The sequence below is a fragment of the Coregonus clupeaformis genome, chromosome 16 (assembly GCF_020615455.1).
Source record: "Coregonus clupeaformis isolate EN_2021a chromosome 16, ASM2061545v1, whole genome shotgun sequence".
NCBI classification, from domain to species: domain Eukaryota; kingdom Metazoa; phylum Chordata; class Actinopteri; order Salmoniformes; family Salmonidae; genus Coregonus; species Coregonus clupeaformis.
Window position 1 is genome coordinate 15,494,618 of NC_059207.1, and position 14,183 is coordinate 15,508,800.

Genomic DNA, 14,183 nt, shown 5'->3' on the forward strand with positions numbered 1-14,183 from the left:
TTGAAGCTCGTTGGGAGGTTTGTTAACACAGTGTCCAATGAAGGGCCAGATGTACAGTGAGGGAAAAAAAGTATTTGATCCCCTGCTGATTTTGTACGTTTGCCCACTGACAAAGACATGATCAGTCTATAATTTTAATGGTAGGTTTATTTGAACAGTGAGAGACAGAATAACAACAAAAAAATCCAGAAAAACGCATGTCAAAAATGTTATAGATTGATTTGCATTTTAATGAGGGAAATAAATATTTGACCCCTCTGCAAAACATGACTTAGTACTTGGTGGCAAAACCCTTGTTGGCAATCATAGAGGTCAGACGTTTCTTGTAGTTGGCCACAAAGGTTTGCACACATCTCAGGAGGGATTTTTTCCCACTCCTCTTTGCAGATCTTTTCCAAGTCATTAAGGTTTCGAGGCTGACGTTTGGCAACTCGAATCTTCAGCTCCCTTCACAGATTTTCTATGAGATTAAGGTCTGGAGACTGGCTAGGCCACTCCAGGACATTAATGTACTTCTTCTTGAGCCACTCCTTTGTTGCCTTGGCCTAGTGTTTTGGGTCATTGTCATGCTGGAATACCCATCCACGACCCATTTTCAATGCCCTGGCTGAGGAAGGAGGTTCTCACCCAAGATTTGACGGTACATGGCCCCGTCAATCGTCCCTTTGATGCGGTGAAGTTGTCCTGTCCCCTTAGCAGAAAAACACCCCCAAAGCATAATGTTTCCACCTCCATGTTTGACGGTGGGGATGGTGTTCTTGGGGTCATAGGCAGCATTCTTCCTCCTCCAAACACGGCGAGTTGAGTTGATGCAAAAGAGCTCGATTTTGGTCTCATCTGACCACAACACTTTCACCCAGTTCTCCTCTGAATCATTCAGATGTTCATTGGCAAACTTCAGACGGGCCTGTATATGTGCTTTCTTGAGCAGGGGGACCTTGCGGGCACTGCAGGATTTCAGTCCTTCACGGCATAGTGTGTTACCAATTGTTTTCTTGATGACTATGGTCCCAGCTGCCTTGAGATCATTGACAAGATCCTCCCGTGTAGTTCTGGGCTGATTCCTCACCGTTCTCATGATCATTGCAACTCCACGAGGTGAGATCTTGCATGGAGCCCCAGGCCGAGGGAGATTGACAGCTATTTTGTGTTTCTTCCATTTGCGAATAATCGCACCAATGTAATGAATACTCGGACAGAGTGGTAAGATCCAATCGCAGAATAGCGATGCTTTATTAGAGGACAGACAAGGGAATAGCTTAATCGTGGTCGGGCGAGCTGTGGTCAAAACCGGGCCAGGCATAGACAGGCAGAGGTACCAAGGGAGCGGGCTTAGTCGTAGTCGAGGGCACAGGCACAGGATCAGAGAACGGTAATCACTGGGGTAGACAAGCAGAGGATTAAGCAATACGGGGAGTCAAACAACAAGGCACAGGTCGGATACACGGGTAATCAAAAACAACAAACTCTCTCTCTCTCTCTCGGAACAAAACGCTTAGCAAGTCACAATGGAACAATACCTCGCACCGACTGAACTTCTGAGCACACCTTAAATCCTACACTAATTACTGACAGGTGTGCTCAGAACTCAGGTGAACCAGATCGAGTCTGATGACTCCCCCTCTCTGTAGATCGGGGAAGTGTCAGACTCTGTCTAGACCCAGCCAACCCCCGATCCCTTACAACCAACTGTTGTCACCTTCTCACCAAGCTGCTTGGCGATGGTCTTGTAGCTCATTCCAGCCTTGTGTAGGTCTACAATCTTGTCCCTGACATCCTTGGAGAGCTCTTTGGTCTTGGCCATGGTGGAGAGTTTGGAATCTGATTGATTGATTGCTTCTGTGGACAGGTGTCTTTTATACAGGTAACAAACTGAGATTAGGAGCACTCCCTTTAAGAGTGTGCTCCTAATCTCAGCTCGTTACCTGTATAAAAGACACCTGGGAGCTAGACATCTTTCTGATTGAGAGGGGGTCAAATACTTATTTCCCTCATTAAAATGCAAATTAAATTTATAACATTTTTGACATGCGTTTTTCTGGATTTTGTTGTTGTTATTCTGTCTCTCACTGTTCAAATAAACCTACCATTAAAATTATAACCTGATCATTTCTTTGTCAGTGGGCAAACGTACAAAATCAGCAGGGGATCAAATACTTTTTTCCCTCACTGTATACAAAATGGTGTCGTCTGCATAGAGGTGGATCTGAGAGTCACCAGCAGCAAGAGCGACATCATTGATATACACAGAGAATAGAGTCGGCCCGAGAATTGAACCCTGTGGCACCCCCATTGAGACTGCCAGAGGTCCAGACAACAGGCCCTCCGATTTGACACATTGAACTCTATCTGAGAAGTAGTTGGTGAACCAGGCGAGGCAGTCATTTGAGAAACCAAGGCTATATAGTCTGCCAATAAGAATGCAGTGATTGACGGAGTCGAAAGCCTTGGCCAGGTCGATGAAGACTGCTGCACAGTACTGTCTTTTATCGATCGCGATTATAATATAGTTTAGGACCTTGTGCGTGGCTGAGGTGCACCAATGACCAGATTGCATAGCGGAGAAGGTACGGTGGGATTCAAAATGGTCGGTGATCTGTTTGTTAACTTGGCTTTCAAATACAAATCCAGATTGTCTAGCCCAGCTGATTTGCAGGGGTCCAGATTTTGCAGCTCTTTCAGAACATCAGCTATCTGAATTTGGGTGAAGGAGAAGCGGGGGGGGGACAAGGGCAAGTTGCAGCGGAGGGTGCAGAGCTGGTGGCCGGGGTAGAGGTAGCCAGGTGGAAAGCATGGCCAGCCATAGCAAAATGCTTGTTGAAATTTTCAATTATCGTAGATTTATCGGTACTGACAGTGTTTCCTAGCCTCAGTGCAGTGGGCAGCTGGGAGGAGGTGCTCTTATTCTCCATGGACTTTACAGTGTCCCAAAACTTTTTGGAGTTAGTGCTACAGGATGCAAATTTCTGTTTGAAAAAGCTAGCCTTCGCTTTCCTAACTGATTGTGTATATTGGTTCCTGACTTCCCTGAAAAGTTGCATATCGCGGGGGCTGTTCTTTGCTAATGCAGTACGCCACAGGATGTTTTTGTGCTGGTCAAGGGCAGTCAAGTCTGGGGTGAACCAGGGGCTATATCTGTTCTTAGTTCTGCATTTTTTGAATGGTGCATGCTTATTTAAGATGGAGAGGAAAGCACTTTTAAAGAACAACCAGGCATCCTCTACTGACGGAATGAGGTCAATATCCATCCAGGATACCAGGGCCAGGTCAATTAGAAAGGCCTGCTCACTGAAGTGTTTTAGGGAGCGTTTGACAGTGATGAGGGGTGGTCGTTTGACCGCGGACCCATTACGGACGCAGGCAATGAGGCAGTGATCGCTGAGATCCTGGTTGAAGACAGCAGAGGTGTATTTAGAGGGTAAAATAGTCAGGATGATATCTATGAGGGTGCCCATGTTAACGGATTTAGGGTTGTACCTGGTAGGTTCCTTGATAATGTGTGTGAGATTGAGGGCATCTAGTTTAGATTGTAGGACGGCCGGGGTGTTAAGCATATCCCAGTTTAGGTCAGCAAGCAATACAAACTCTGAGGATAGATGGGGGGAAATCAATTCACATATGGTGTCCAGGGCACTGCTGGGGGCTGAGGGGGTTCTGTAGCAAGCGGCAACAGTGAGATACTTATTTCTGGAAAAGTGGATTTTTAGAAGTAGAAGATCAAACTGTTTGGGCACAGACCTGGATAGTATGATAGAGCTCTGCAGGCTATCTCTACAGTATATTGCTGAGGCAGGTTGAGCGGGACTGGGGGCTCTACAGTGAAAAAGTACAGTAAGAACTAACCGAAACAGCAATAGGCAAGGCATATTGACATGGGAGAGAGGCATAAAGCAATCACAGGTGTTATTCGAGAGAGCTAAGACAACAGCTGGTAATGGCGACGAAAGTTTGAGCTGAGGCTAAACAAATAAACAGGATGGGGTACCGTATAAAGGAACAGTCCAGCAGGCATCTGCTGTGTAGCTGAGTGATCATAAGGTTCAGTGAACAGCAATAGGTGAGTCCGGGAGCAGTTCAGTGACTGCTACAGCACAGGCGAGCAGGAGGCACGGCTGTTGATTGCGTGTGCTAGCGGGCCGGGGATAGCAGATGGATCTTCATGGTCGTCGCAACGGGAAGCCTGTTGAAACCACATCAGACGATTACGTCGGCAGACCAGTCGTGATGGATCGGCGGGGCTCTGTGTCAACACTAGGGGGTCCCGTCCGGTTGACAGAAAGGTAGATAGCCAGGAGATGGGCCTGGCTCGAGGCTTGCTCAAGGCTAACTGGGGCTTGCTTCTGGACAGCGGTGATTGGCCAACAACAACAACAGCCATTCGGTTGCAGCTAGCTAGTTGCGATGATCCGGTGTTAAGGTCCAGTGATTCAGTGATTCCGGCAGAAAATCCGATATGCTATGGCTCGATAGCGCGATGTGGAGACTGGCCGATAATCGTCCAGGCTAGAGCTGGCTGGTAGGTAGTGCAGGCCATGGACAATGGTGAAGACTGCTAACGGTGGCTAATAGCAAGTAGCACGAACACACTGCTACGCCATCTTGGATTCCCCATGAGCACTAACATAGGCGCACATACAATTTGGTAATAATTGAAGTTAAATGACAAACATTGGCATTTTCCATAACACCTGCAAGAAGAAGTCCTCTGTTTAAATAAGTATCATAAGAAATGTGTCACACCCTGGCTCTGGGACTCTATATGTTGAGCCAGGGTGTGTTCATTCTATGTGTTAGATTTCTATGTTGGTAGTTCTAGTTGTGTTTATTTCTATGTTGGCTAGAGTGACTCCCAATCAGAGGCAACGAGTGTCAGCTGTCGTTGGTTGTCTCTGATTGGGAGCCATATTTAACTGTCTGTTTTCCCTTTGTGTTTGTGGGTTCTTGTTCCAGTTGGTCATTGTTACCTAGGACGTTACGAGTCGTTTTGTTGTTTTGCATCGTGTGTGCACTTTAACTATTAAAGTATGTTCGCTCAACACGCTGCGCCTTGGTCCTCCTCTATGTATGACGATCGTGACAGAAAAACCCCACCATACAAGGACCAAGCAGCGTGTCCAGGAGCAGGCAGACTGGACATGGGAGGAAGCGCCGGGAAAGGAGATGGAGAGGTTGGCGATGGCCCAGGTGGGCAAAGTATGGTCCTGGGAGGACATGCTCGGGGGAAAAGGACCATGGGCTAGGATTAAGGCCCTGGCGAGAGAGGAGCAGCGGCGTCAGCAGTGTCATCGTCGGACGGACGAGAGGCAACCCCAAACATTTTTTAGGGGGGGGCACACGGCATGGGCGGCTGGGCAGCAGGAGGCTGCCACAGGGCGATTTGGAGAGGAGGCCACCGGGTTAGGGGGGCCAGAAGGCAGGTTGGCGGAGCCTGGATGGAGAGCGGAACCAACTTCCCGTACTCAGGCATGGCAGCATGGGACGGGGCAGGTTCCGCGGTATGCGGAGCGGCGTACTGTGCCACGAGTGGTCCGGCATAGTCCTGTACGTCCTGTGCGAGCACCCCGCAAGTGTCGTGCGAAGGTGGGTATGCAGCCAGGACGGAGTGTGCTGGCTCAACGCTCGTGGTCTCCAATGCCTCTCCGCGGTCCCGGATATCCTGCTCCAGTGTCACGTGCTGTTATGCCAGTACGGGTACACAGCCCTGTACGTCCTGTGCGGATGCCTCAAACAGAGTGTGTGAAGGTAGGCATTCAGCCGGGACGGGTTGTGGCCGCTCTTCACTCCAGGTCTCCTATCCGTCTCCACAGCCCGGTTCGGCCTGTCCCTGCTCCACGCACCAAGCCTACGGTGTGCGTCGCCAGCCCGGTCCGGCCTGTTCCTGCTCCACGCACCAAGCCTACGGTGCGCGTCGCCAGCCCGGCCCGGCCTGTTCCTGCCACTCGCACCAAGCCTACGGTGCGCGTCGCCAGCCCGGCCCGGCCTGTTCCTGCCACTCGCACCAAGTCAGGGGTGCGAGTCGTCAGCCTGGTCCAGCCCGTTCCTGCTACTCGCACCAAGCCAGGGGTGCGAGTCGTCAGCCTGGTCCAGCCCGTTCCTGCTACTCGCACCAAGCCAGGGGTGCGAGTCGTCAGTCCGGTGAGGCCCGTTCCGGCTCCACGCACCAAGCCAGGGGTGCGAGTCGTCAGTCCGGTGAGGCCCGTTCCGGCTCCACGCACCAAGCCAGGGGTGCGAGTCGTCAGTCCGGTGAGACCCGTTCCGGCTCCACGCACCAAGCCAGGGGTGCGCATCGTCAGCCCGGTCCGGCTCGTGGCTGCTCCATGCACCAAGCCAGGGGTGCGCATCGTCAGTCCGGTGAGGCCCGTTCCGGCTCCACGCACCAAGCCAGGGGTGCGCATCATCAGCCCGGTCCGGCCCGTTGCTGCTCCACGCACCAAGCCAGGGGTGCGCATCGTCAGCCCGGTCCGGTCCTTTCCTGCCTCACGCACCAAGCCAGGGGTGCGCGTCGTCAGTCCGGCACAACCCGTGCCTGGGTCACCGGTGCCTAATCAGGTACCGGTCAACTGCTCCACAACGGAGCTGAAGCTAACCGCTCCTGCTACGTCCAGTTCAGCTCCAGCCAGCGGGGCCAGACCGGACCAGGGGCGCTATGGGGGGTTTATTGGAGGGTGGTGGGCAAGGCCGGAGCCAGAACCGCCGCCGAGGAGGTATGCCCACCCAGCCCTCCCCTGTTTTGCTCTAGTTGAGGCGCGGTCGCAGTCCGCGCCTTTAGGGGGGGGGGTACTGTCACACCCTGGCTCTGGGACTCTATATGTTGAGCCAGGGTGTGTTCATTCTATGTGTTAGATTTCTATGTTGGTAGTTCTAGTTGTGTTTATTTCTATGTTGGCTAGAGTGACTCCCAATCAGAGGCAACGAGTGTCAGCTGTCGTTGGTTGTCTCTGATTGGGAGCCATATTTAACTGTCTGTTTTCCCTTTGTGTTTGTGGGTTCTTGTTCTAGTTGGTCATTGTTACCTAGGACGTTACGAGTCGTTTTGTTGTTTTGCATCGTGTGTGCGCACTTTAACTATTAAAGTATGTTCGCTCAACACGCTGCGCCTTGGTCCTCCTCTATGTATGACGATCGTGACAAAATGTTTTACTATTGAAAGCTTCCAGGCCTTTAATAAGTAACAGTGAAGTACAACCTGCTGATAACCTTCCTATTTGCACAAGCAGAGAATGCCATCAGAATACTATATGGTGCTAACAACTTAATGCTATGCATTAGCACAGTATAGCACAGAGAGCTCTGTGTAATGCGACAGTACAGTACTGCATCAGCTTAAGTGGATAAAGACATCTAAATGTAGCTCTCCTTTCTTTTAAACTATTCTTCAAAAGGAATAACTCAGGGTTTAGTTGATTACACTGATGAAAAATAGGAAATAACCGTCTAGAAACAAAAGGCCTTTTTATCCAGTTTGTCAAGCCCATTACTATGTCATATGAATTTGCATTCCACAAAGCCTCTTGAGACCTTTTCAGATATAAATGGGCAACCCTGGCATTTCTCAGTTTCACATAAAATCAAGGTTACCCAGGCCTCAGCTTGTGGGTCGTGAAAAAGGTTATCCTCACATTTGGCCATCCTTTTACACAATGCACATGTTGCCATCCCGAATCCTTACAGACGAGCTTGTATAGAGTTTAATTTGGCAACATTTGGTTTTACAGAATTTATCATGGAAACCTAGCAAGCCAGCCATACACCAAGTCAACTCTTCACAGGACCCCAACTAAGGAAGGAAAACCATGTCCAAGGAGCAGGTGGTTGAGTGTGGTGTCTGGGGGTCGTAGGTTGCGTTGGAGGCCTTACCTGTGGGCTGAAACCCATGTTGGAGGAGGTAGAGTGGTGTCCCGCTGGGCGGCTGCTGACGGAGTGTGGAGGGCCTGAGTAGCTCACCGAGGACGGGATGAGCAGAGATGGGTGCAGGGGGTGAGCACCCATTCCCCTATGGACGTGGTGTGAGCGGAGCGATGGTGAGGACAGCTGACCGGAGGGGTCTGTGAGAGAGAGGGAGGACAGGAACAAGGTTGATGTACGCCTGATACACACATCTCCAACATATTTTCATCAGTGTCGCTAAATTCAAAGCAGCCCTCTTTGTGTGGTCAGGCTGGTGAACCAACATTTAATTCATCATTATATTGTATAACAGCCATGAATCCACTCATATTATTTGATCCCATGAAAACACATGGCTCAAATGGTTTCTGTATTTGACATCTGGTCTGAAATGTATATTCAAAACCTTACGTTGCTGATACGCAAGGGGGGAAACTAGCGTAAAGTGTGTTCTGAACTGGTTGTGTTAAATCATTCTAAAGTCTTCTGTAGGATTTTCCCCCCATATATCCAACAACAGAATAGGAGACTGTCCACATCAACTAGCCTTCTGTACAGGATAGTATTACCAGCCACAGATAGACTGAACTATGTGGTATGAGACAGCTTCTGAGAAAAGTGGAACAAAAACTAAAAGAGGACATGTATGGACAGGGCTACACTTTCAACATGGTATTATCTGTGTGGTGTGAAATGTTTGCAGTTTATAATATGATATCTGTGTGAGACTGACTAACAAAAATAAGTTCCCAAAAAATGTAATAATAATATTAATTGGTTTATTTTATTGTATTTATCCAAGAACCTTCAATAGGATATCTGAGTGAGACTGACTACTAAAATCAATGGGGGCCCCCATGCCGGTAATTCGACCATGATGACAAGATAGATAGATAGCTGGCTACTAAACAAACTTGGGCTAATTGACTGACTATCAGTGACTGACATAACAAGAGAAACACTGCTGATGCACAACCAAATTTTGAAATTGCACCTTGTGGATTCTATTATTCCAACTCGCAACAGCAAGTTGAGATCCCGACTGAGTCATGGCATAAGAAACTTCTGATAGGCTAATTGACATTATTTGAGTCAATTGGAGGTGTACCTGTGGATGTATTTCAAGGCCTACCTTTAAACTCAGTGCCTCTTTGCTTGACATCATGGGAAAATCAAAAGATATCAGCCAAGACCTCAGAAAACAAATTGTAGACCTCCACAAGTCTGGTTCATCCTTCGGAGCAATTTCCAAACGCCTGACGGTACCACGTTCATCTGTACAAACAATAGTACGCATTATAAACACCATGGGACCACGCAGCCGTCATACCGCTCAGGAGGGAGACGTGTTCTGTTTCCTAGAGATGAACGTAATTTGGTGCGAAAAGTGCAAATCAATCCCAGAACAACAGCAAAGGACCTTGTGAAGATGCTGGAGGAAACAGGTACAAAAGTATCTATATCAACAGTAAAACAAGTCCTATATCGACATAACCTGAAAGGCCGCTCAGCAAGGAAGAAGCCACTGCTCCAAAACCGCCATAAAAAAGCCAGACTACGGTTTGCAACTGCACATGGAGACAAAGATCGTACTTTTTGGAGAAATGTCCTCTGGTCCTGTGGTCGTCATCGGGTGAGGTTGTGTCTCTCTCTGGCGGGAGGTAAGCTTGGCTTATATGGCTTATATACATAGTTTGGGCTTTGTCGAGTAAAGCTTAAACTATGTATTTAGATTGTAGTTAGATATTGTAGGTAGTTATCGTGGGTTGTGTATGTAATTATTGTAGGTTAGTATTGTATTCGGCTGAGCCCGGTGAAGCACGAAGCTAGCTAACCCACTACCTGGACTAGCTAGCGGGTAGCTACTGGTAACTATTAGCAACTGTGGATACAGTGGGGAAAAAAAGTATTTAGTCAGCCACCAATTGTGCAAGTTCTCCCACTTAAAAAGATGAGAGAGGCCTGTAATTTTCATCATAGGTACACGTCAACTATGACAGACAAAATGAGAAAGAATAATCCAGAAAATCACATTGTAGGATTTTTAATGAATTTATTTGCAAATTATGGTGGAAAATAAGTATTTGGTCAATAACAAAAGTTTCTCAATACTTTGTTATATACCCTTTGTTGGCAATGACACAGGTCAAACATTTTCTGTAAGTCTTCACAAGGTTTTCACACACTGTTGCTGGCCCAATTTTGGCCCATTCCTCCATGCAGATCTCCTCTAGAGCAGTGATGTTTTGGGGCTGTCGCTGGGCAACACGGACTTTCAACTCCCTCCAAAGATTTTCTATGGGGTTGAGATCTGGAGACTGGCTAGGCCACTCCAGGACCTTGAAATGCTTCTTACAAAGCCACTCCTTCGTTGCCCAGGCGGTGTGTTTGGGATCATTGTCATGCTGAAAGACCCAGCCACGTTTCATCTTCAATGCCCTTGCTGATGGAAGGAGGTTTTCACTTAAAAATTCACGATACATGGCCCCATTCATTCTTTCCTTTACACGGATCAGTCGTCCTGGTCCCTTTGCAGAAAAACAGCCCCAAAGCATGATGTTTCCACCCCCATGCTTCACAGTAGGTATGGTGTTCTTTGGATGCAACTCAGCATTCTTTGTCCTCCAAACACGACGAGTTGAGTTTTTACCAAAAAGTTATATTTTGGTTTCATCTGACCATATGACATTCTCCCAATCCTCTTCTGGATCATCCAAATGCACTCTAGCACACTTCAGACGGGCCTGGACATGTACTGGCTTAAGCAGGGAGACACGTCTGGCGCAGCAGGATTTGAGTCCCTGGTGGCATAGTGTGTTACTGATGGTAGGCTTTGTTACTTTGGTCCCAGCTCTCTGCAGGTCATTCACTAGGTCCCCCCGTGTGGTTCTGGGATTTTTGCTCACCGTTCTTGTGATCATTTTGACCCCACGGGGTGAGATCTTGCGTGGAGCCTCAGATCGAGGGAGATTATCAGTGGTCTTGTATGTCTTCCATTTCCTAATAATTGCTCCCACAGTTGATTTCTTCAAACCAAGCTGCTTACCTATTGCAGATTCAGTCTTCCCAGCCTGTTGCAGGTCTACAATTTTGTTTCTGGTGTCCTTTGACAGCTCTTTGGTCTTGGCCATAGTGGAGTTTGGAGTGTGACTGTTTGAGGTTGTGGACAGGTGTCTTTTATACTGATAACAAGTTCAAACAGGTGCCATTAATACAGGTAACGAGTGGAGGACAGAGGAGCCTCTTAAAGAAGAAGTTACAGGTCTGTGAGAGCCAGAAATCTTGCTTGTTTGTAGGTGACCAAATACTTATTTTCCACCATAATTTGCAAATAAATTCATAAAAAATCCTACAATGTGATTTTCTGGATTTTGTTTTCTAAATTTGTCTGTCATAGTTGACGTGTACCTATGATGAAAATTACAGGCCTCTCTCATCTTTTTAAGTGGGAGAACTTGCACAATTGGTGGCTGACTAAATACTTTTTTTCCCCACTGTAGTTGTTTCACGCCTGAGAGTACCTGTAATTACGCCAGCTAGCTGCCTACAATAATTACATACAATAATGCCTACCATTCAGCAGTTTTTCTAACCTCATTTTCTGAAGTGTTAACGTTAGGTAGTAAGTGGCTACTGTGCTTGAAATGTAGCTAGATTGTTGCTACCTGGATAGCTACTAAACAGTAGCTGGAACGACCTAGCGAACAGACGCGAACTGGCTGAGTCAATTCAGTGGCTAGCTTTGCACTTGGCTAGCTAACAGTAGCTGCTAGGTGTAAGTTATAACCTACATTTGTGTTTTGTTTTTACATACTGGTAGCCAGAGTCGTTCAAGGAATTCGGGACATGGGTGACTAGTTAACGTTAGCTTGGCTCTCTCTGTGTGTTCGTGCCGTGGGAGGAGGGGTTTCTTCGTTGGCAGAAAGCAATGGCTAGCTAGTATGCTAACTATTCTAGCTAACTAACTGGCTGAATAAGTTGACGACGGACTCGCTCATGTTGTCGGGACTAACCCACAACGTTACACACGGACACGAATGATCTGCTTGGCGTGTTGACACACTGGTGGTTTGTTGTGGCCGAGTATTGGTGCTAAACTGTGTTGTTGGAGTCCGGCATGCTAGTTGGCTGTGGCGTCATGTGACTAAGTGCCCTGGACGGTTTTCACGGAAGAATACTGTACCAAGTTAGCTAGCTGAATAAACTAAGTTAGTCTATTCCTAGAAAACATTGAACCGCTGTAGTTTACAACAATTATAGTTTCTGAGGTGGAAGTTGGGAGAGTTATATTTGGGTGTTTCAGTGAAACGTAAGTGAGGGAGGCCCCGCTCTCTCGCTTTCCCAGATGTTTAGTTCATTTCATTCCGATCTCCTTTGCATTATTGTAGCCATTTTCTGTAGCCTGTCAACTATGCCTCTGTCTATCCCTGTTCTCTCCTCTCCGCACAGGCTATACAAACGCCTCACACCACGTGGCTGCTGCCTCTCTAACCTGGTGGTCCCTGCATGCACCACCCACGTGGAGTTCCAGGTCTCCGGCAGCCTCTGGAACTGCCGTTCTGCGGCCAACAAGGCAGAGTTTATCTCAGCCTATGCTACCCTCCAGTCCCCCGACTTCTTGGCGCTGACGGAAACATGGATTACCACTGAAAACACTGCTACTCCTACTGCTCTCTCCTCGTCTGACCATGTGTTCTCGCATACCCTGAGAGCATCTGGTCAGCGGGGTGGTGGCTCAGGAATCCTCATCTCTCCCAAGTGGACATTCTCTCTTTTCCCCTGACCCATCTGTCTATATCCTCATTTGAATTCCATGCTGTCACAGTCACTAGCCCATTCAAGCTTAACATCCTTGTCATTTATCGCCCTCCAAGTTCCCTTGGAGAGTTCATCAATGAGCTTGACGCCTTGATAAGTTCCTTTCCTGAGGATGGCTCACCCCTCACAGTTCTGGGTGACTTCAACCTCCCTACGTCTACCTTTGACTTATTCTCTCTGCCTCCTTCTTTCCACTCCTCTCCTCTTTTGACCTCACCCTCTCACCGTCCCCCCCTACTCACAAGGCAGGCAATACGCTTGACCTCATCTTTACTAGATGCTGTTCTTCTACTAATCTCACTGCAACTCCCCTCCATGTCTCCGACCACTACTTTGTATCCTTTTCTCTCTCGCACTCCTCCAACACTACTCACTCTGCCCCTACTCAGATGGTAGTGCGCCATCGCAACCTTCGCTCTCTCTCTCCCGCTACTCTCTCCTCTTCCATCCTATCATCTCTTCCCTCTGCTCAATCCTTCTCCCGCCAATCTCCTGATTCTACCTCCTCAACCCTCCTCTCCTCCCTTTCTGCATCCTTTGACTCTCTATGTCCCCTATCCTCCCGGCCGGCTCGGTCCTCGCCTCCTGCTCCGTGTCTTGATGACTCATTACGAGCTCACAGAACAGGGCTCCGGGCAGCCGAGCGGAAATGGAGGAAAACTAGACTCCCTGCGGACCTGACATCTTTTCACTCCCTCCTCTCTACATTTTCTTCCTCTTTTTCTGCTGCTAAAACCACTTTCTACCACTCTAAATTCCAAGCATCTGCCTCTAACCCAAGGAAGCTCTTTGCCACCTTCTCCTCCCTGCTGAATCCTCCTCCTCCTCCCCCCACTCCCTCTCTGTGGATGACTTCGTCAACCAATTTAAAAAGAAGTTTGACGACATCCGATCCTCGTTTGTTAAGTCAAATGACACTGCTGGTCCTGCTCACACTGCCCTACCCTATGCTTTGACTTCTTTCTCCCCTCTCTCTCCAGATGAAATCTTGCGACTTGTGATGGCCGGCCGCCCAACAACCTGCCCGCTTGACCCTATCCCCTCCTCTCTTCTCCAGACCATCTCCGGTGACCTTCTCCCTTACCTCACCTCGCTCATCAACACATCCTTGACCGCTGGCTATGTCCCTTCCGTCTTCAAGAGAGCGAGAGTTGCACCCCTTCTCAAAAAACCAACACTCGATCCCTCTGATGTCAACAACTACAGACCAGTATCCCTTCTTTCTTTTCTCTCCAAAACTCTTGAGCGTGCCGTCTTTAGCCAACTCTCTTGCTATCTCTCTCAGAATGACCTTCTTGATCCAAACCAGTCAGGTTTCAAGACTGGTCATTCAACTGAGACTGCTCTTCTCTGTGTCACGGAGGCTCTCCGCACTGCTAAAGCTAACTCTCTCTCCTCTGCTCTTGTCCTGCCTTTGATACTGTGAACCATCAGATCCTCCTCTCCACCCTCTCCGAGTTGGGCATCTCCGGCGCGGC

At 48.4% G+C, this 14,183-nt stretch overlaps 1 protein-coding gene across 3 annotated transcripts in view; it reads right to left on the reverse strand.

Moving 5' to 3' along the window:
• LOC121584493 (retinoic acid receptor RXR-alpha-B) overlaps positions 1-14,183 on the reverse strand; it is a 44,623-nt gene that overhangs the window by 12,388 nt on the left and 18,052 nt on the right. For all 3 annotated transcript variants that reach the window (XM_041900390.1, XM_041900391.1, XM_041900392.2), the window contains one exon: positions 7,858-8,045. In XM_041900390.1, the coding sequence (XP_041756324.1) occupies positions 7,858-8,045 (188 nt within the window). The remainder of the gene's footprint in view (positions 1-7,857; positions 8,046-14,183) is intronic.